Source organism: Mchenga conophoros, linkage group LG6, assembly GCF_057382185.1.
Source record: "Mchenga conophoros isolate Kocher_MC1m ecotype Shallow Benthic linkage group LG6, M_conophoros_male_GT1.1, whole genome shotgun sequence".
Lineage (NCBI taxonomy): Eukaryota > Metazoa > Chordata > Actinopteri > Cichliformes > Cichlidae > Mchenga > Mchenga conophoros.
In genome coordinates this window covers 3,841,420-3,864,982 of record NC_140531.1, presented here as the reverse complement: position 1 = coordinate 3,864,982, position 23,563 = coordinate 3,841,420, and the positions used below count along the sequence as shown (strand labels likewise).

Genomic DNA, 23,563 nt, shown 5'->3' with positions numbered 1-23,563 from the left:
AGCCACCAATCCAGCACCCCAGGAGTAGTGTGTACTCAGATAGCAAGACGACATTGAATTGATGTTGATTTTTCATCCGAGGTATCCAAGGTTCATCCAAGTACCACAAGTGCTCACGAGTACCGCAGGGTAGCCGTTCACTGGATTCAAACCTCCAATCTTCTGATCAGAGGTTGCCGACCCCTGTTCTACAGTATTTCAGCTGATAGGTACTGGTCTGTGTGTGGGGGATTCTGGTAAACTTCAGTGTTGAGACTTCCAGCCTCCTCAATGAGCACAGCACATTTCACCACAGGCAGACGGATAGGCCATGGAGTGAAGCGGACAGCATACGCGCTCACTCTGCTCAATCCAACAACGTGCTTTAATGAACCAGGTTTATTAAGGCACAATGGCAACATAACACAGTAGAACTTAGAATTTTTTTGATGAATGGGTGTAGTCCCTAAAGGTTATGATTACATCTTGTATCTAGAACAAAACCAGACAGTAGTGAGGTTTAACCTGTGTTTCAGTCTGAACGGTAAAGTGTATATAAAGATGGCTTGCCAGCTCCCCAGAAATGAAAGAGTCTCGAAAACGGCTACTGCCACTTGCACTGGCTTATTCCTACTATACTGGCTTAGGTTTTCCACTAACTGACAAAATTGCTTTAGGTGGGGTTTGATGGAACAGAGTACACATAAGGAACAATAAAAAAACAAAAACTATAGACCTAGATATGTGAAGTTACTTTTCTCTTTTTCTGCAGAGGTTTGTGTTTAGTTCGTTTTTGTTCAGAATCTAAAAACATATGCAATTTTTCCTGTGGCTTCATATAATGCGTGTACCAAGAATAGTGCACACATCAGAATTTAAGTCATGTTAATGTCTTCTCACACATCCACTAAAGCTGGGGTATTGAATTAAATTTTCAGGTTTACTTCAACAAAACTTCCCCAAACAAAGGTTCGAAATACTATAAAGTTATACATCCACTGTAGTTAAATGTAGTATGCGTGGAAGCACTATAACAGCAGTATCAGTGTCTTTATATAGTCAACAATAGGCTGGAAAATAAAATGACCAAAGCACAATTCGACAGTATTTTTGCAATGTTTATTAATAATCATCATCACACTGAGCTGATCGCACTCTAATAATAAAATGTTCATTTTTCATTTCAAGTAAAATGAGGTTTGCATTAAAAATACAAGCTTTTAAAAAAAAGTCCTGAAATAAAGTGCTTAATCTGAGCAATTTCAGTGTACATGCAGCTTTACGCAGCTCTTTGACACTAAAACGAGCTGCTGGTAGTCAGTTAAGTTCCAGTTTAGTCCACCATCTGTCTAACAACATGGAAAGACTAAAGAAAGTTGCTGATGATGAAAACATGCTGCGTTTCAGAGTACACCAGTTTGCTTTTTGGCCCCTGCTTGAAAATGAATGGCAGATTTTTTTTTAGAATATAAAAATATCATTTTCATGTGATGTGATCTTTCATGATCTTACAGGATGGTGAACACAATGCATGTGGTTGTGTCACAAATAACAGACATAAAAGTGGCAAAGTACACAACTCTATTACCTACAGTAAGTATGCTTTATTTTACAATCAGAGACAAGACACTGCTGATAGTTTTTGCAAGTTGTCACTGAGGTGGAGGAGGTGGAGGAGGAGGAGGGGGAGGGCGGGGAAAGTCAGAAAAGGGGGCAGAGTTTGGCAGCCAGAAAGGAGTGGAGAAAGCAGGATTGAAGAAAGTTGGAGGAGGAGGAGGAGGAGGAGGAGGAGGAGGAGGAGGAGGGGGGTAGAGAGGGAAGTTAGAGGGAGGAAAATGGTGAGGAGGTGGAGGATAAGGACAGGGAGTAGGGATGAACATAGGGGGGAAATTTGTGTGTCGTGGTGGCTCTGTCTGTTTAAATGAGTGCTGGTGGTGGAAAGAAGGCCTTGTATGTCTTGGTGGGAAGCCCCTTCCATCATGCTTATGTTGCCGCTGCGAAGGGTTCTGAGTACGATTGTCTAGAAAAGAGGGGGAAAACAAGAAATGGTATTTAAAGATGGATGGTATCACCTTCTATTTGTAACACTTTAATCTTCAAAACCTGAAAACCTGCATATAAACTTGTGCTTCTACAGCAGGGGTCAGCAACCTTTAAGACCCAAAGAGCCATTTGGAACAGGTTTCCACGCAAAAGAAAACACTGGGAGCCACAAATACTTTTTGACATCTAAAATTAAGATAATACTGTATATATTGCTTTTTACTTTTATGCTTTGTGTGAACAACTAAGGTGTGTTGCTTATGAAATCCATGAACTGCTACAGAGAAAATTACATTTTATTTATGTAATTAATACATTTTTAACTCTTAAAGAAATATAACAAAAGGAAAGACGCTGAACTAAAATGATCCAAGTAGCAAACAAAAACTGTTATATCGCCTTTGGGCTTTTGGAGCCTTGACCTGACTTTTAAAAATATAATAAAAAAAAAAATAGCACTATGCTGCAAAAAAATGTATTCTGCCTAAATATGTATTTTACCTGGTTAATGTGTGTGGCCAGGTGTGGTCTGCAGCACCGCTGCAGGGGAGGCGGACGCACCTGAGCGGCACCCGCAATCACGCCTCGCCACCTTAACGTCTGTGCTCTCTATGCTGTTGTTGGTATATGTCGGGCTGTGAGCTGAAAAGCTACAGCCGGCTGTGTGCGTACAGCAACAGTGTGTGAAAAGTGGTCAATAAAGAGATGCTGAAAAGCGTGTTCATGCAAACATCGTCGGGTCTGCCGCGATATGTTTACAATGGGGCTGTACTTTCATCTTTACGCAGGACTGTAAGCTGCCATCTGTGAGGCGTGAGCGGTGTTTGTTTTTAACATAGTTCACGGTGGAGAACAGCTGCTGACAATGTGGATCCGAAGATCTTGAAAGTCTCGATAAATGCACGGCGTTTTGGCGGGTACACCGGCTTCCGCGAGTGTGACGTTTATTTTGAGCGATGAAAAAATAATAAAATATAATTTTATTTTTATATTACAATGTCACAACGATCTTCCAATTTAGAGCTACAAGTTAAAAAAAAAACTAACATAAATAAAATACACTTCAGCTAAATACTTATAATTTATTTTCCCAAACCACGCGGAGCCGCACTATAAGGACTAAAGAGATGCATGCGGCTCCGGAGCCGCAGGTTGCCGACCCCTGTTCTACAGTATTCTAATTTCAGCGGATGTCATTATCCATGCTATACATCACATAGAAGAACTGGAGATGTGTTTTTATGGGAGTACCTGTGTGGCTAGTGTCCTTCTTTTTGGCATTTTTCAGTTTCCTCTTTGCTTCCTGCTCTTTCTCATCATCACTATAGTCTAGAGCCTAATAGGCGGAGAGAGAGGAAAAATATATTAATTATAAAAATCTGAGACAGAAGTCATAAAGAAGGAATCCTGAAAGAGGAGTCCTATCGGGATAGGTAAGCCTGTGGGCCTTCGGAGGCAGCCGACGGGTATGGACAGACCAAGCGGAAAGCAGCTCGGGCAGTGGCTGAACCAAAAACTCGAGTGTGGGAGCAACTCGGGAGGGGAAAAGTGCTCTACATGCACAGTGTATAGTGTGGGCGACTGAGGATATTGTCAGCCGGTGGAGGGAATACTTCCTTAATCCCACTGACACGTCTTCCATAGAGGAAGCAACTCTGGGGATGAGGGGGACAACACCGGGGCAGTTAAACAACTCCTTGGTGGCAGGGCCCCTGGGGTGGATGAAGTTTCTGAAGGCTCTTGATGTTGTGGGGCTGTCTTTGTTGACAAACCTCTACAATGCTGCGAGAAGATAAGGGGCAGTATTTCTGGACTGGCAGACCGGGGTAGTGGTTCCCATCTTTAAGAACGGGGGCTGTAGGGTGAGCTCCAACTATAGAGGGATCACACTCCTCAACAAAACTGTGGTATGCAATGATGGAGTATAACAACCAAAGCCAAGAATAAAGTGATAAAACAAATTTAAAAAGAAGTCCACAAAGAGTTGGGCAGCAAGTAGCACTAGTATCCACTCAGCAAACCCAAAACATCTGTGTGAATATGACTCAATGAACAATGGACGTTGTTGGATACATACCTCTTCTGGCGGTTCTTGGTCATTTTTCCAGGATGCATCTGATCCCTGTAATCTGCACACAAATATTTTCATTTGAACATAACAAACAAACACACAGACATGAGCTTAGCCTAACAGATTCCATTCACTGAATCAAAAGTAGCTTACACACAGTCAACACAGAAAACTAAATATCTATATGCCCCTGTACACCACTGAAATGGATTGGAAGCAAAGGAATCCAAATGTGACTGTATTGCAGAGTTGGACCTTCGTGATGGTGCCGGAGACAGCCAGCTCTGTGTTTCAGTGCACTCTGATAAACTGCCATACAACCAGAACTTCTCAGACCAGAGATGAGCTCATGAACATCAGAGCTACATCTCCTGATGACTTATTTATATCATTCATCACCTCATCTGCTGATATTGTGACCATTTTGGTTCACAAAGTGAGACACTGTAGGTGAGCAACAGCCTCTCTTGTCAAACACAGAGGGCAAGAACCATATTGCAGGTGCTGACTCTCATACCAGCCGTTTCATACTCTCCAGTGCATATTAGAAGACATGATTATGAACCAACAGAACCACATCAGTAGTGTACTGAGACCAATACTTATGGTGCTAATGGTGTACTTACAGTCTTAGCTGCTGTGTGAGGATGTATCCCGTGTACTCCTTGATGGCTGGTGCATAATAAAGGGTAGTACCCTCTTTCAGCCCTTTACTGATAATCTGATCCACAGAATTAAAACGTAAAACATACATTGGGCTGGACACCGGGCCAAATACCTCAAACACCTGAAACAAAGAAACAGTGCAACACTGTCATATCATTGGGTGTAAAGGCCTTTACAAAACTGAAACATTAAGTACATTTCAGATTATACAAAGAGGCCTTTTTCAGGAAACACAAAATCAGTTAACAATTTTGTTGTTCTGCAGCAATGGAGGTTGATCAAGCTTCTACAGCTATTCCTATTTTTCTGGATTACTTCCAACCCCTTCTGTCTGCATAAAAGCAGTGCTGGAACACACTGTGGTACCATACCCTCCTGAGCATCAGTTGAACTGTATTGTACTGCAGAAAGTAGTGTGTTGTTACACAAATTGTGAGAAAAAGACAATTAACAATGGAAGAGAGACACACCATCATGTCACTTATCAATGTTGGTTTGTCCTACAGAGAAACTGTCGTAGTAAGCAAGTCTCAGTTTCAACTGTGAAGACAAGACTTCAAGCTGCAGGGAGGATGAGTTGAAGCAAGAAAGCCATTGCGAAGGCATCAGAATAAGACAAAGAGGCTTGTCTGGGCCATGGCACACCACCACTGGACTACTGAAGACTGGAGGAAGGCATTATGGACTGATGAATCAAAATTTGAAATCTTCGGTTCATCATGCAGGATCTTTGTACGCCGTCGAGTCGGTGAAAGGATGGTTCCACAGTGTGTGGCATCGACTGTCAGACATGCAGGAGGAAGTGTGATGGTCTGGGGTTGTTTTGCTGGATCCAGGTTCGGTGACCAGATTGAGGTACCTGGAACCAAAACAGCTACCACAGCATTCTGCAGCATCATGCAGTACCCTCTGGTATGCGTCTAGTTGGTCAGGGGTTCATCCTACAGCAAGATAATCACCCAAAACATAAGTCCAAGCTAGGGCTGTGCGATATGACCAAAATCTCATATCCCAATATAAGACATCTATCGTCCCGATAACGATATAAATCACAAAAATTTAAAATTTTCTGTAAATTCTGTGAATCTCGGGCAGCTCAACTTGCGTGAAGTGTTTCCAGCTGGGCGTCCTGTAGCTGGAGTCGAGTGTTTTAACGATGCATGAAACGATACATTTTTAGTCATAAGTTGTAACAGCCGCCGTTTTCTTTGTGAGTATTTATTACACGGCGTGCTGCGGGGAAAAAGCCTGTTCTAACGTTTGAGTCTAAGGTTTATTTTTTAGCACCTGGCGGCTCTTTTTTTGCTTCTCATCCATAAACTCTCTGCATACTCTTTCACGTGATTCAGTTTATTTTGAAAAGTCTCAACAGGATCTTGAGCTTTATTGTGAAAGGTTTATGTGGAAAATAAACAAGCGGACACGCAATGGTTTTACCGTCGTTGTTGCTAACGACAACGCATAAAAATAGGCGCTTGTCTGTCCGTAGTGTGGTTATATTAAATATAAGAGAAAGAGAGAACTTTAAGAAATTTATATAGCCACTACAGTGACCATCAAAACGATGAGAAAATATATTGCTGTAAACAGTTTATTTTGCGACACCACGAAACAAACGATAGCGTAAAATAAAACGATAGACGTTTTTATATCGTCATCCGATATATATCGTTATATCGAACAGCCCTAGTCCAAACTATACCAGAACTACCTCAGGAAAAAAAGAACAAGATGGTAAGCTTGAAAACATGGAGTGGCAGCACAGTCTCCAGACTTAAACCCATCGAGCTGGTTTGGGATGAACTGGACGGAAGAGTGAAAGCAAAGCAACCTACAAGGTCCACATTTATGGGAACTTCTGCAACAGATATGGGAACAACTTTCTGAAGAATATTTGATTCCTATTGTAGAAAGAATGCCACGGGTGTGTTCAGCTGTTCTATCTGCCCAAGGGGACTACTTTGATGAGTCAAAAGTTTAGAATACATTTTGGTCTATGAATTGATTCCATGATTTCTTCTTATTTGTACTATGCTTTCATTTCAGAGTGCAATGAGACATTAAACTGCATAATTTTCAATTTTAAAAAAAAAAAAGAAAAAAGAAAAATTGAGGTTTTCTACATGCAACCTGTAATGTATCAACTCCTCCACTTGGGGCAATAGGCATTCCATCCTTTTCCGGCTGAGAGCCATGGTCTCAAACTTGAAGGTGCTAATTCCAACTCCCGCTGCTTCATACTTGACCACAAACTGCTCCAATGCAAACTGGGTCACCACCTGATGAAGCTAACATCATCTGCAAATTTTCAATTAAAAAAAAAAAAAAAAAAGAAAGAAAAAATTGGGGTGTACTAAAAGTTTTAACTGGTAGTGTACGTACACAGACCTTTTGCAGAAAATTAATTCTACAAAATTAAAAAAAAAAAAAAAAAAAAAAAAAGGTTTCTGGGTTCAACCCATTTTCAAGCAGGGATAATTTCACGGTTTGATCAAGGAGTTGAAGCTGTATCACGGCCTCTTTTGTACGCATTTCAGGATGTCAGTGAGGCAGTTTGAGCTCGTTAGCAGAGACGGGGACCATACCCGAGGAGGCCGAGAGCCGATTATGAGCTGTTCTGCGACACAACAATCAAATGTTCCGTCATACTGAACACTTTGATTGCATCAGCACTGGAAAAAGTTGTGAGTGGTCATATATGTTTATATGCACCTGAAGCGCCGTAAAAATTAAACCTGATGTAAAAATAAATGCTGCAAATTTTTCATGTGTAATTATGTGTTTGGTGTGAACGGCTGCATTAAGAATAGTTGAGTCTGAAAAATATTTTTAAATGCACAAAACGTTTGCACGCATTTTACTCGTCCAGTGTGTAAAGGCCTTAAAACCACACAGGCAACTTATTGCATTCTACAAAAGAGAAGCTTCTGTTGGCATCCTTACCTTGGCTGCAGCCTCCCGATCAGACTTGAAGATAATGCTGCCATCATTAAGAGGGGGCGTGTCTTTCAGGGACTGGATAATAACTGCAGTGACAGAAGCAGTGGTAAAAGACAAAGTTGAAACACAAGCCAAAACTGTTCCTGCTCTTCCTCTGGTAGACACTAATGTAGCCTTAAAACAATCTGTGCCTATATTTACCAAGCTGCTGTATAATATTCGACACGGTGCCCAGTGGCTGCAATTCTGCTTCTTCTGGTAAGGTAATACATACTTCCTCCACTGCCGGAAGTTCCTGCACACAAACAACATGACATTTAGACATAAGGCTGAAGGGCGTTCAGAATTCAGGACACCCCCCCCCCCAAAAAAACCCCAAAAACAAAACACATGGTGGCAAAGTGTGGACAATAAGACGCTAATAGTGGTTCTTGTTGGTTGGAATGTAATAACTAACAATGCTCAATGTGGCATTAATGCTGTTGGTATTTTTACTTCACATCACATGACATCATTACAGGAACAATCACATATAAAATCTAGACATTTTATTACTTCCCATGAGTAATTTTTATTCATTTAATTCTTATTAAACATTTCTGCCAAAATGTTGGTATCAGACTTAGTAACGAGTCACTCATTATCCTGTTGCTCCCTCTGAGATTTTCAATAACGCAGGCCATCTCTGCTTGGGAGGTTAATGTAGCTCTAGTTCCCCATGATAAGTATACTGTGTGAGGCAAATGATGAAAGATTTACCTCTTATTGTAATTACTGATCATAAATGCAGGGATTTTATCCAAACAAGTAAAATCTTTTTAAGTGCTTTGTCAGTCTAGAACCCAACTTCCGGCGCCCCCCGTGTGCGGCAGCCTGTTACAGCAGCTCTGCTCATTCTGAGTTTCTTTCTTTCTTATCTTTTTTCTCGTAATTTTTTTATAACTAACGTATTAGTAATTAGACTCTGCAACCATGTTCTACTGTTTTGTGCTAGTCCTGGTCGTTTTTCTCAGTTTATTTCTACTTTTTTCACCCGTGTCTGGGGACCCAGAGCAGAGATCCTTTGTTTACAGTAAGGATCAGCTGTTAGCGCTGTTATTCCCAGCGAGCTGAGGAGGAAAAGACGGGGGTGTCGTGCTGGGAAGGAGCGCCGTCGCCCGAGAAGGAGACGTTATCGACCATCTCTTCCTTCTGTAATTATTGGAAACGTAAGATCTTTGCCCAATAAGATGGATGAGCTCATGTCGCTAACCTGGTCACAGAGGGAGTACCGGCAATGTAGCATCATGATGCTAACGGAGTCGTGGCTAACATCGCTAACTCCGGACACAAGCGTGACACTACCGGGATTTCAGATGCTGCGAGCGGACAGGACCAGAGACAGCGGTAAGAGGAAAGGAGGGGGACTGGCAGTTTTTGTGAACGACAGATGGTGTAACCCTGGGCACATCACTGTAAAAGAGCAACTCTGCAGCAGAGACATTGAGCTGTTAGCCGTTAGCATGCGTCCGTACTACCTGCCCCGGGAGTTCTCGCATGTTATCGCGATAACAGCGTATGTCCCCCCCTCGGCCAACGCGGATGCAGCCTGTGACTCTCTCCACTCTGTGGTCAGCAGACTGCAAACACAATCACCGAGAGCCCTTCTCATAATATCAGGGGACTTCAATCATGCCTCACTGGACTCCACACTGCCCACCTTCACCCAGTATGTGACCTGCCCAACCAGAGTCAATAAAACACTGGACTTACTGTATGCCAATGCAGAAGAGGCATACAGTTCATCACCTCTCCCTCCCCTGGGCAGATCTGATCACAACCTGGTGCACCTTGTCCCTGTGTATGAGCCCTTAGTGCGCAGGGAGCCACCAGCCACCCGCACAGTACAGAGATGGTCAGAGGAGAGCGAGGAGGCTCTTAAGGATTGTTTTGAGTCGACTGTGTGGGAGGTGATTTGTGATGACCACGGTGAGGACATCGACAGCCTTACTACATGCATTACTGACTATATAAACTTCTGTGTGGATAACACTGTACCTACCAGGACTGTACGGTGTTTCTCCAACAACAAACCTTGGATTACCCCAGAAATTAAAACCGTCCTCAAGCAGAAGAGGAGGGCCTTCAAATCCAGAGACAAAGAGGAGTTGAAAAGGGTGCAGAGAGAGCTGAGGGGACTGATAAGGAATGGGAAGGAGAGCTACAGGCAGAAGATGGAGAACCAGCTTCAACAAAACAACGTTGGTGAAGTCTGGAGAGGCCTCAGAACCATCTCGGGCCACAAACAGCAGAACTCTCTGCCTGGGAGGGATGTGAGATGGGCAAATGAACTGAATCATTTCTTCAACAGATTTGACTCAGCCATGAGGCAGTCTGCAACATCGGCTGCAGACTCACCCACCCCCACTGCTGCTGTTCCACCTCTGACACTTCACACCTCCTCTATTCACCCTGCTCACTCCCCCCCACCCCCAACAACAGCATCCAATACACACTCAACACAAGGCTCCAGCCTGTCTCTCTCAACCACCCAGGTTAGGAGGGAACTGAGGAGGATTAATGGCAAGAAGGCAGCGGGTCCAGATGGCATCAGCTCGAGGGTCGTCAGGTCTTGCGCGGACCAACTGTGTGGGGTGATGGAGCACCTCTTCAACCTGAGCCTGAGGTTGGGAAGAGTCCCACAGCTCTGGAAAACCTCCTGTGTTGTACCAGTGCCAAAGACTTCACGCCCCAAGGACCTCAACAGCTACAGGCCGGTGGCTCTGACATCCCACCTGATGAAGACCCTGGAGCGGTTGGTCCTGGCTCAGCTTCGGCGCCTAATAAGCTCATCACTGGACCCACTTCAGTTTGCCTACCAGCCTGGCATTGGAGCGGATGATGCCGTCATTCACCTCCTACATCGTTCCCTCGCTCACCTGGAGACCGCTGGAAGCACTGTGAGAATCATGTTCTTTGATTTCTCCAGTGCCTTCAACACCATTCTTCCCTCGGTTCTGAAGGACAAGCTGGAGAACTCTGGAGTGGACCATCACCTCACTACCTGGATCCTGGACTACCTCACCGACCGACCACAGTATGTGAGGACTCAGGGCTGTGTGTCGGACAGGGTCGTCTGCAGTACGGGGGCCCCACAGGGAACGGTTCTGGCTCCGTTCCTCTTCACCATCTACACTGCAGACTTCTCCCACAATTCCACCCAGTGCTTCCTGCAGAAGTTCTCTGATGACTCTGCAATAGTCGGCCTCATCACTGATGGGGACGACAAGGAGTACAGAGGTCTGACCCAAGACTTTGTGGACTGGTGCCAGCTGAACTACCTCCAGATCAACGCCAGTAAAACCAAGGAACTGGTGGTAGACTTCCGCAGGCACAAGCATTCTCCACTGCAACCACTGAACATCCAAGGTATGGACATTGAGGCTGTGGACAGCTACAGGTACCTTGGTGTTCATCTGAACAATAGACTGGACTGGACTCATAACTCAGACGCCCTCTACAGGAAAGGGCAGAGCAGGCTGTACCTGCTGCGGAGACTCAGGTCGTTTGGAGTGGAGGGCCCACTCCTGAAGACCTTCTATGACTCTGTTGTGGCTTCTGCTATCTTTTATGGCGTGGTCTGCTGGGGCGGCAGCATCTCTGCTGGGGACAGGAAGAGACTGAACAGGGTGATCCGAAGGGCCAGCTCTGTTCTAGGATGCCCTCTGGACCCAGTGGAGGTGGTGAGTGACAGGAGAACGGCGGCTAAGCTGTCATCCCTGATGGACAACATCTCCCACCCCATGCAGCAGACTGTGACAGCACTGAGCAGCTCCTTCAGTGGGAGACTGCGGCACCCACGGTGTGGGACGGAGAGATTTCGCAGGTCTTTCCTCCCCACTGCTGTCAGACTCCATAATAAAGACTTTAACTGATCAAGCACACACATCCATACATATGCAATAATACTAAGTGCAATAATCCTTTCTGTCATCGTTGTATTTTTACTCAGTTGTATATAGTATTTGTATTTGTATTCTATTTTTATCTTATTGTATATTTATTTTATTTTATTCTACTGTATATAGTATTTTATTTTATTCTATTCTGTACAGTTGTGTACTGTATTTATTCTTATTGTATTCTAATTTTTGCCTCATAACTTTTGCACTGTCCACTTCCTGCTGTGACAAAACAAATTTCCCACGTGTGTGACTAATAAAGGTTATCTTATCTTATCTTATCTTATCTTATGTGCATGACCCAATGCTGTGTTTTGCCCCTTGACTGCCTCGACTTCAGTTTCTGTCGTTTGAGGGTCTCTCTGGATTCAGTTTTGCATTTAATAACTGAAAAACATGCTCTGTCCTGCCACTGAAAAACAGACCTGAGCTGCTGTTGCGATGTGTTTTGGGTCATTATCCATTTGCACTGTGAAGTACAAACGAATGTACCCTCTTAGCTGCCTTTAATTCGTACTTTGTTGAGGTACATTTTAAAACTTAAAAGGTTAAGTCTTTTGATTTATCTATATTTAAATAACCTCCAGAAACAAATGTTATTTTCAACCATATCATTAAAAAAAAAAAAAAAACAAAACACAACAACAACAACAACAACAACAACAACAAAAAAAACAAAACATGTTGAATGGTTAATTTGAATCAGTAGGCACTATATGGTATATTGGTATATAGCCAAAGCTATTATTATTAGATTTTCTTCACATTGCCCAGCCCTAACACAAACCATTACCGTCCCTTCAGTGTTACAATTAATATTAGACTACAGTGGTCCCTCGCTATAATGCTGTTCACCTTTCGCAGATTTTTTTTTGGTGCAATTTTGCATGCTTTTTTTTTTTTTTTTTAAAAACAGCACATTTTGTTCTGCATCCTGATTGGCTGTAGACCATTGTCAATCAATCTCATGCCATGTCTCCTTGTACAGTACAGAATGTGTGCAGCTTGCCAAATTTACATAAATCTTTGATCGCTAGCAGTGTGACTCTGAAGTGCTGTACTGTACGTTTTTTAAGTTTTATCCCCATCAAACACACGAATGTCGACGAAACGTCGTCATCTGCCGGTTCCTTTGGTTTCATTCTATAACACTGAACTTATTTTTCTACGAAGGTTTGAACTTTGAGAGCGAAGTGTGAAAAATTTCATGCCTGTCTGAGAAAAGTGTATAAAGTGTGTAGTGTGGGGTTTTACAGCCTTAAAACATCTATAATAATTGTGAAAAATAAAGTTGGCTACTTCGCAGATTTCACCTATTGTGGGTTATTTTTAGAACGTAACTCCCGCGGTAAAAGAGGGACCGCTGTTTTAACAAGAACACACATACATACAATTACAGACTGACCTCGAGCAGAATCTCATCTCGCGTTTTGATGGGTGCTGGTTGGCTGAAACCTTCATCAACTTCTTCCACAGCCGCAGGTGCAGAGGGAGAAGAGAAGGATGAAGATGATGAGGAAGAGCTGTCACTGAGGACAGGAAAAGAGCATTAGCGACACCCGTCTTTGTTTTACCACGCTGACAGCTGTGCGTTTTCATACCTGTCCGAGTCCTCAGAATCCTCGCTGCTCTTATGCGTGTCTAAAGACACGGTTGCTGCTATTGAGTGCCTTTGTGCATCTGCCCTTTCTTCTTCTAAAAGTGTTTGTGTGTTTGACACCATCTCAGCATTGTCAGAGGTCACCAGGACATCTTCTAGTTGAGATGTTACTGTAACCTCCATATCCTCGTCTTTTACAGCTTCTGCCGGTCCATTTCCCTCTGTTAGGTTCTCATCCATCTGTAACATTATCTTGAAATGTGTTTCAAAATCTGTTACTTTAAATGTCATTTTATTTATACAGCCCCAAACTACAACAACTGCTGCCTCAAGACACTTGATAAATCACTATCTATTGGGGTGATAAGGTACTATAGGGTCTTTAAAATAAGACAGGGACTGATCATTCAAGACAATGTACGCGAGGAGCAGGATTTTACATTTGACTTTGGATTTAACAGGGATATAATTAGGAGGAGTCAGTACGCTCTCTCTTTCTAATCCCTGCCAGTACGCTGCAGCATTTTGGATCAGCTGAAAAATTTTCAGGAAGTTTTAAATACAACCTGATAATAACGAATTGGGGGTTAGGATAATAACTGGCTACTAAAACTTTACTGATATAGAAATATTTTGTTAATACCAGGGTTCATACGCCTTTTTCAGGGTCAAATTCAAGCACTTTTTAGGCACCTACAAGGTCCCTTTTCAAGCTAGCTTTTCCAGCACATGCCACCCCCTCAAAAAATAGAATGCATTTGTCAATTCGCATCACCTCAGTAAGACCATGTGAAAATTAAAACAAATCATCCTAGGTGAACTTAAACACCTTTGTTCACCTTTTGTTAAGAAATAGAAAAACGCACCACACAAAAATACTGCAAAAGGAAACAGTTGCCTTATATACACAGTGTATAAACTCAAAATGCACATTTCACTTAAAAATTAAGATGTGACAATGTGAACAAATCAATCATTATGTACAATTCCAATGTATTTTGTATCTCCCTTAAATAAACAAGCAGCCTTAAAGTATGAAATATTCATATACAAATACACATATAAATGTGTGTACTGTCTCAGTGGCTGATTGTGCCCCACAGGCCTCAGTGTGAGCTTGAAGACATTTATGAGTTTTAAGTAGTTTAACCCTTGTATGGTGTTCGGGTCTGTGAGACCCGTTTTCAGTTTTTTTCAAAAGAAAAATTAAACAATTAATTATTTTTTCAACCTGAAATTCATTGGCTTTGGCTTATTTTCTGTGAAGAACATAAATCCGAACTAATTTTCAATGACCTCATACTGTACCTCCCCCCACGCATTTACATTACATACAAGGTGTTCGGGTCCACTGGACCCAGGTCTAATAAAAGTGTTGAAAGTGCAGGTCCTGTGTTCCCACACTCTGTCTTCCTCCTTTCTGGTGCTGCTGATAGTGTTTTCTTCCCCTCCTGCTCCCACACAAAGTTGCAACATTGTTGAAAATTCAACTACCAACACCGTCTGCTCTTACATTCCCGCACATTTTACCCTCTTTCTTGAGGGATCCAAATTTTATTTTCTCATACCCTGTCCCACCTGCAAATTAGGGGCATAATACTATAAATAAGACTTTGCCAGTGTGGTTCTTTATCACAACTGATCAAGATGGCAAAAGATTATCTGCTGCGAGGGCCATCCAATTGATTTTGGAAGAGAGAGGAGCTTCGGATGATGATGTTGACAAAGAGGTTTCAGAATATTTCACATTTCTGAAAATTCAGAGTCTGACAGGGACTTTGAAGAAGAGGAGGTTGAGCATCATTTAGTAACAAAACGAAGACGAGTACCCCATCAGCAGCCAGCTCCAGGACCAAAAAAAGCCCACCAGACAGCAAGTGAAGAAATATGGATGTCAATAACTGGTGAAATTGAATGGTCTTCTTGCCCAAGAAATGAGCCACCCTACAGAGCTGTTACTGTGATAAGCCAGGGCCAACACGGCTGACAGTTACTCATGTGCAGGACATCAAGTCTTCATTTGAGCTTTTCATCCCAGATTCCATCCAGAAAATTATTCTGGATTGCAGTAATCTAGAAGGAAGGTGTGTTTTTGGAGAGAGGTGGAAGGAGATGGACCAAATTCATCTAAGAACCCCAAAGGCCTACTTTGGGGTTCTCATCCTTGCAGGAGTTTTCAGGTCCAAAGGGGAATCCACAGAATCCCTGTGGGATGCAGAAACCGGCACGAACCTTTCCGTGCATCAATGTCTCTGGAAAACTTCCACAAAATTTCCAGGATTATTCGTTTTGATAACCGAGACAACAGACCAGCTCAACGGCAGAGAGACAAGCTAGCTGCCATCAAGACAGTGTGGGATAAGTGTGTGCACCACCTCCCCCTGTTTTACAACCCTGGGCCTAATATCACCATTGATGAGCGGCTGATCCCATTTAGTTGTGAAACATATTGCTTCACGTGTAAATGTGTTGTGTCTTTCCACTCACTCCACTTGATTATAACTGATTTATTTTTTTTATAACATTTTATTAAAAAAAAAACAAAAAAAAAACGAGAAGCACATTAATTCATAAATGTGATCTAACAAAGGTAAAGGGAAAAAAATAATCATGTTTGCTGTTCATATGGCTTGTAATTGGGATGAAGTAAACATCTGTTGAGTAATTTAACATAAAATTGTTTGATAGTGTTAATTTGGAAAGCCAAAACTCTAGCGGGTCCACCAGACCCATGAACACTGGCTGAGTAACAAAAATACAAACACCACACAAGGGTTAATGTGCAGGTGCTGAAGATAAACACATTTTGAATGAAAGCCGGGGAACTTTGGTAGCACAGAAACAAGTGGCTATTCTTTGTGACCATATGGATCACTCATATTACCATTATTTCAAATACTCCAAAAAGCTGGGGTCCAGGATATAATTGGCCGTTTTTGACTACTTTCATTTGGCCTCTATATTTCACCTTTAAAAACTGTTTATCTTGCCAATCTGTTATTTTCTCATTTTGACAAACTGTATCAGCACAATTTATCTAAATTCAGACAAAATTTAAAATACGAGTAGAAAGTGATATTTTTGACTGTAAAAACCACAGGCATGTTTACACTGTAATCTGCCTTTGGTGGCTTTTTTGCATATCTCTCTCTCTCTCTCTCCCCCCTCAAACAACCAAATGCCACATGTTGCCATATCATTTTTTTGATTGGTCGACATGGTACATTTTTCCACCAGTAGGGAAGGAGTGTTTTTTTCTTTTTTCACCAATGACTGTTGTCTTTCACTCACAAGCAAAGCGTGTTTGCTTGCACTCTCCTTAGAAAACGCAGTTTTTACAGTTTCTTCCCGGAGTAAACGCCACTGTTTTATTAAAAACAAAAAACATCGGTTTTACCTGGCCTATCAACACAATTTAAACACTGGCATATAGTTTGAAGTCTGCACGTTCGACCCAAGTTGAAATGGAGACTCTGGGTCCGTCGACCCCAGAGGGTTAATCAGAAAGCCTTAAGTTAGCTAGTGATGTATCAGGCTAATGTTTAAAGCTTTCACTTGAGCAAAGTAACTCATATCACTGCTAAGTAATGTTAGCTAAGTTCACAGCATATTCCATAATAGCGCTGCCATACTGCATCACACTCAGTGCATTTCAAACATTTCTCCAGCGAGTTTGATAGCTAGCAAAATAATAATCATAATTTTTTAAAAACAGCATGTGTAATGTATATGTCAAGAGATATATTCTTAAACACTTCTTCAGCTGAGAGTCAGAGAGTGGAGACACACAGTTTTAATTGCATGCAAGGGCGGTCACAGAGCACTCGCACAAGAGTGAGGGCTCCGGGACTCGCGCTCTGCCACTGCCCTGGTCTTTATTTATATACAACAGTAGGTGCATTCGTTTATTACATTGGAATGTGGATGTGTGTGTGTGCCAGGAGATGCTTCTCTACCTGGCACGAAGTGAAACTGCTCGTTAAGCTCTTATCTAGCAGGTACTGCTCCTTCCCTGCATAACGGGTCACAGTTAACTATAACAACAGTCTGAATCATAAAAAGGTCATCATGCCGTATTCTATCATTTGCAGACTTATATTATTAAAAGATTACCGTATTTTCACGACCATAAGGCGCACTTAAAAGTCTTAGATTTTCTTCAAAAAGTACGGCGCGCCCTATAGCGCAGTGCGCCCTGTGTGTTGTAAGGAGGACGTAGTAGAGAACACCATGAGAACGCTAAAGGGTGAAGTGTGGGGGCAACCCTGAAAATGGCAAAGAGACACGCTTATGAAGCACAGTTTAAACTGAAGGCCATCAGCTACGCGGAGGAACATGGAAATCGAGCAGCGGCGAGAGAATTTAAGATTAACGAATCGATGGTTCGCAAATGGAGGAAGCTAGAAAACAAGCTCCGGCAGGTCAAGAAAACGCAGCTGAGTTTCCGCGGACATAAGGCGAGGTGGCCCGAGTTGGAGGAAAGACTCGAGCGGTGGATCATCGAGCAAAGAACGAGCGGGAGAAGCGTTTCGACGGTCACCATTCGGCTAAAAGCAGTTTCACTTTCACTTTTTATGAAACGGTGCCATTTTTCCATCCGGACCAGGACTACGGTAGCGCAGCAACTTCCAGCGGATTATAATGAAAAGCTGGCCATCTTCCGCTCCTACTGCAGCAAACACATCGGCGACAAAAACATCCAGCCCAGCCACATCACAAACATGGACGAGGTCCCGCTCACTTTTGACATCCCGGTGAGTCACACTGTAGAGAAGAAGGGGACCAGCACGGTAGCGATACGCACAACGGGGCACGAAAAGTCTTCTTTTACTGTTGTGCTTGGCTGCCATGCTAATGGACAGAAACTGCCGCCTATGGTGATTTTTAAGAGAAAGACTTTGCCTAAAGAGAAGTTTCCAGCAGAAATCATCATTAAGGCAAATGAAAAGGGCTGGATGGATGAGGAAATGATGAAAGAGTGGCTGAGGGAGGTGTATGTAAGGAGACCAGGTGGTTTTTTCCACGCATCACCATCGCTGTTGATCTGTGACTCTATGCGTGCCCATCTCACAGCCGATGTGAAAAAACTTGTGAAGCAAATGAACTGTGAGCTTGCTGTCATTCCGGCAGGCCTGACAAAGGAGCTCCAACCGCTGGACATCGGTGTGAACCGCTGGACATCGGTGTGAACCGCCCGTTCAAAGTAAGGCTGCGAGTGGCCTGGGAGCGATGGATGACCGATGGGGACCACAGTTTCACCAAGAGTGGAAGGCAGCGCCGGGCGAGTTACGCCACAATTTGCGAATGGATTGTAGATGCTTGGGCTAACATGTCTGCTGGCACTGTTGTTCGAGCTTTCGCAAAGGCCGGCATCATTTCCGAGGAGCCGCACGGCACGGAAAGTGACTCTGACAGTGAAGAAAGTGAACCTGGCATGTTTGATGGAGATTTAGCGCAGCTGTTCAATTCAGACACAGAGGATGAGGACTTCGATGGGTTTGATTGATGATAAAAATGTGAGTACCAAACTTTGTTTTGCTCCTGCTTTATTTTTAAATACGCACACTTGTATGCTTGTGTGTTGTTGATGATGACGATTACTGGTAATAAAAATGTGAGTAAGGTACCGAACTCAGGTTTGCTCCCGCTTTATTTTTAAATATGCATACAGTACTTGTATGCGCCCTATGGTCCAGTGCGCCTTATGTGTGTGTTAAATACAGTAATGGCACACATAACTGAGACTGCGCCTTTTAGTACAGTGCGCCTTATGGTCGTGAAAATACGGTATACTGACTACTAAGTACAATTTTCTATTGACAGTACACGTACTGGAAAATTATTTACTAGGACTCACCTATCATGCGTCTGGAGAGCGCAAACTCCGCCATTGTTGTTTTCCATCAAACACTCATTAAAACAGCGACCTACAGGTATGTTAGCGCACTCATCCCCGACTGTCCGAGGGAGGGGCGGGGTCACACGTTGAAACAGACGGAGGCGCAAGGCAGCCCAGGTGGGGAAATTTTGCCTCTACATTTTGCGACTCATTTTATTTCTCTATCTGATAAGAAAACTATTCAATCAGGTGTGATAAATACATTTTACAGGGTTTATTTATCGGATAAAATACGTTAAATGTCACCGTTATTATTTGCTGGCCAGGAAACAGCGGGGGTGTCCAAATTCAGAGGCTGCTTCCACCTGAGGACCCGGCCTCCGCGGTCTAAAGAAAGCCGGGTAGTACGTCACGAGCTCCCTCGGTGGAGTGAAACTCTGCCGTCTGCTCCTTGCTATTTAAAATATAACCCGGGCGCTGGCGTAAACTCTCGACCGTCTCACACTTTTTCTGTTTGACGTTTATTCAGCTGTGTGAAAACCCCAGAAGAACCCACCCAAGGGATTAATAAAGTTACATTTAATTTAATCTAATCTAATAACTTTAATCTCAGCCAAACCGATTTACTCACAAACAAATAAAACACTGAAAAAGCCAAACAATAACATTTTTTAAGTTATCAAAGTGACTTATATATCATGTTTAACCTGAGTAGTGAAAGACCGCGGGGGTTTGAAGACGATGTGTCGGTCAGCTCAGATATTTGAAGTTTACACAGCTACATTCTCACCTGAAAATATGTTAAAAGTTTTTTTTTGCGACCCAGAAAGAGAAATAAGAGTAATATTAAAACTAAGTAGCTGCCGCCATTGGTGGAAACTGGAATTCTGCGATATGGTTTTTTAATTTTGTTGTCCAGGTGGAAATTCGGGAGAATGGTAGCTCCGGGGTTCTCCCGGAAAAATCGGGAGGGTTGGCATGTATGGTTGTGGCAACATCACTAACCTTGTCAAACACCTCAAAGTAAATCATATCACAGAATATGAGGCGCGTATGTTGAGACGAACTGAAGAGGAGGAGAGGGACAGGTGCTGCTAGGGCGAGACAGACGTCTCTCACAGAGTCCTTTAGTGCTGCAGGCAGGCAAGGTGTTCAAATAGCCACAACTTCAGTTTTTTTATTTCTATATGATGAACCCTGCATTATTAAGTGATAAGAACAAGTAATCTTATGTCCTGTAATCATTATGACGCTATAATTTGAGATACAATAAATAAAATACGTTTTTGTACAAAGTATCGTATCGGATCAGTATCGTCGATACCACCCTGAATATTACTTGGTATCGGATCGGAAAGGAAATCAGTGGTATCGCACATCACTACTCCAAAGCCTTTCATGTCTGTCACGTGTGCTGGGGGTAAAGCACAGGGTGCCAGTAGTGGACCTGCAAATTCTTTTTTTTGTATTCTATGGCAAATGCCAACTGGGCTCCACAGTGCTAAACACTGAGCACAGGACCCACTTGAGGATGTCAGGCCCTGAGGCCACCCTCTTGAGGCTGGTTTCTGACAATCTGGTCAGAGACATTCACACCAGTGGCCTGCTGGAGGTCACTGCTCTGGCAGTGCTCATATTATTCGTCATTCCTCAAAGGAGCAGATACTAGTTAGGGACCTTCTACGGCCCTGTCTAGCTCTGTCTCCTGGAGTTTCCTCCATGCTCTTGAGACTTTACCGGGGGACACAGCAAAGACACATATTGATGTTCCATGATGGAGGATTTGGACTGTGAAACCTGTGTAGGTTCCAAGTATTGCCTGCTGCTACCAGTACTGACACCCTAGCCAAATGCAAAACTAGTCGGACACACTATGAGGTGACTAGTTTGCCCAGATAATTATAAAAAAAAACATAATAATAACAACAACTATCTGCAAAACTACGTCCACTTATATAACACAGCCCTTCATTGTCATTGCACGTGTACAACGGCATTATGGAGGCCGAGGTCTCAGGAGACGTGAACTCGGATCGCTGGATTCAAAGTCAACAGCGCTAACCATGACACCAGGTCAGTTTCTGGTCAGTTTCATGAGTACAAAGGTGACCAACGGTCAAAAGTAACCTCCAGGCCACACCAAGCCAAACACACGTTTGCACACGTAAATAAGTGTATTGTTTATGTAAACACGTGTACTGTTTACATGCAGAAGCTAAACATAGCTAACGTGCTATTCGTTAGCCCCGTTTAACTCCCACAGAGGTACTACAGTCAAAAACCAGTATGAAGAACGAAAACTTCCCACAGCAAATTCGACACAAATATTATAAAAAGTGGACCGAGTAGTTTAATGATATTACTACCTGATTACTTGTGGAGCTCCAGAACCACGTTGCAAAAAGTCTCCCGGAGAACCACGCAAGCTAACTTCAGGGAAATGAGCGACACTGTATCCGTTACGTACCTTCAGTTTAAAAGCATTGCGACGAACTGGAACACAATGAGAAGTCATACGGACGTAAATTAGTGCAAACTTCTCAAAGATAAATACTAAAAGCAGGGGTATTGAATAAGTCTTGTGGGGCTCTTAGCGATTTAGGTTTAAGGAATTCAAGTGTTCCCCATTTTATCCCATTTGATAACCTAGCTTTGGGATAGCATTTTATAAAATGCTATTTTATTGTTCCATTGCTGTAATAATAGTTCCATTAAGAATGCCGTCATAAAATGGATATGGTATGAATTGTATCCTTATTTGTACTGTATAGTTAGGTTTAAATAAGTTAAGAAAGTGGTCCAAAGTATTCTTCTATTTTATTTTGAAGGTTAGAATTGCTACATCCGCTGGTTATGTTTGAATTTGACCAGCTACAGCCACATGTTCGTGTGTAACACGTGGGGTTGTATTTTGCTGTGGGTTTTGTATTAAACTACAATTTAAATTCTAAAGTAAAAAGTAGAAGTCGGGTTGGCTCTAAATGGTCTCACAGTATAAAAGCTTTAAAATCTAATATGCAGAAGCACAAATACTCACAGTGCAGAGTCATGTAAATTATTAAACTGGCTATCATAATTGTTGATATATTAATGTGTATATCACTTTAATGGATACTTGTTTTTGTTTTGAGAACTGTAGCTCTTGTGGCTTTTGTCATCATTGTTTGTTTGCTTGTTTAGTAAAATAAGGTTAGGAGATAATTCTGTTCTTTTTTGCAACTATTATTATGTTTTTAATACTAAAACATCAGCTGAGAATATAAAAAATATCTCTTGATGAACACACAGTAAGCTGCACAAAGGAAGTTGGCACAGGGTGTAAGTACAGGTAAGACCACTGGGTGGCACTACAACACTCTTTAATGTGACTGAGCTATGAAAACAAAATACATTACATTTAAGAGAGGCTTTAAGCCTCTTACCAAAATTAAATGCTTTAACTTATATATGAGATTTGTTTTTCCATATTTACTTTATTTAAAAAAAAAAACACTGACATGTTACAACTACAGGTACACCTTTCTGTCAAACTCTGAAATCATTTGACAAGGAGGGGAGCCAACATGACTCACTGATGAGGTGTAGAGTGTCAGTAAAAGATACTTTGTGATTAAGCAAATCTCGTGGTCCAAGAACTGTGTTAAAAGCTTTTGTTCTTTTCCAAAGCATTCTTTGGCAGCAGGGAAACTTAAATACAGCATAAAATAGGGAGATGTTTGCTGGACTCACTCCATCCAGCTCCTCCGGAGCCCCCTCTTGTAAAGGTGGGTGTAATTTATAATTTACAATTTATATTAGTATTGTCTTGTCTTCTTTATTTCTTTATATTTTTCTAACATGCTTACTATGACTGAGGGAGCTCTGCAGACGAATTCCAATGTGCCTTGACTGCTGGTTTTATGCACAAATGGCAAATAAAGAACCTTGCACCTTCCTGAATGCCAAGTTTCAAATATCTCAAAAAAGGACTACCTTTTGACTTGACACACATTTCTAGGTGTACATGAATATATTTGGGAAATGGACTGGTTCTTTTCTACTCTTCTGAGCACTCTTTGTGCATTCACCCCTATTCGCACAAGCACATTTTCTTAGTGCTTTCTAACTAACATTCACACACACATTCATACTCCGATGGATGCATCAAAGAGCAATTTGGGGTTAGTATCTTGCCCAAGGATATTTGGCATGCACAGTAGGGGAAGCCAACCTTCCAATCAGTAGATGTCCTGCTCTACCGCCTGAGCTACAACCACCATCTTGAGCTGGTATTGTTGGCTCTATACATGACTCACCTCACCAGAATTGTGCTTGTGTCTGAATCCAAGTGGATGGCAAATGAAACATCAATATGTCTTATACGACCTCTGCGTCCTATGATATTTCCTATAATAACACTGTGTAAACAATTATTCCCATTGTGTCACAGGACAATACAGTTGGCACACATCATAACTGAAATAAAAATTCATCTGTGCAGTCAA

The 23,563-nt window shown here is 42.4% G+C and overlaps 1 protein-coding gene across 1 annotated transcript; it reads right to left on the bottom strand.

Moving 5' to 3' along the window:
• Window positions 1-1,076: 1,076 nt before the first annotated feature.
• naf1 (nuclear assembly factor 1 homolog (S. cerevisiae)) lies at window positions 1,077-21,710 on the bottom strand. Its single transcript, XM_085275832.1, has 9 exons — window positions 21,446-21,710; window positions 13,242-13,492; window positions 13,046-13,169; window positions 7,901-7,994; window positions 7,703-7,785; window positions 4,720-4,880; window positions 4,100-4,151; window positions 3,274-3,358; window positions 1,077-1,999 (listed from the first exon to the last, which is right to left on the bottom strand). Exons 2-9 carry the CDS (start codon window positions 13,487-13,489, stop codon window positions 1,632-1,634), a joined length of 1,215 nt encoding a protein of 404 aa, XP_085131958.1. The 5' UTR covers window positions 13,490-13,492; window positions 21,446-21,710; the 3' UTR covers window positions 1,077-1,631.
• Window positions 21,711-23,563: the final 1,853 nt, after the last annotated feature.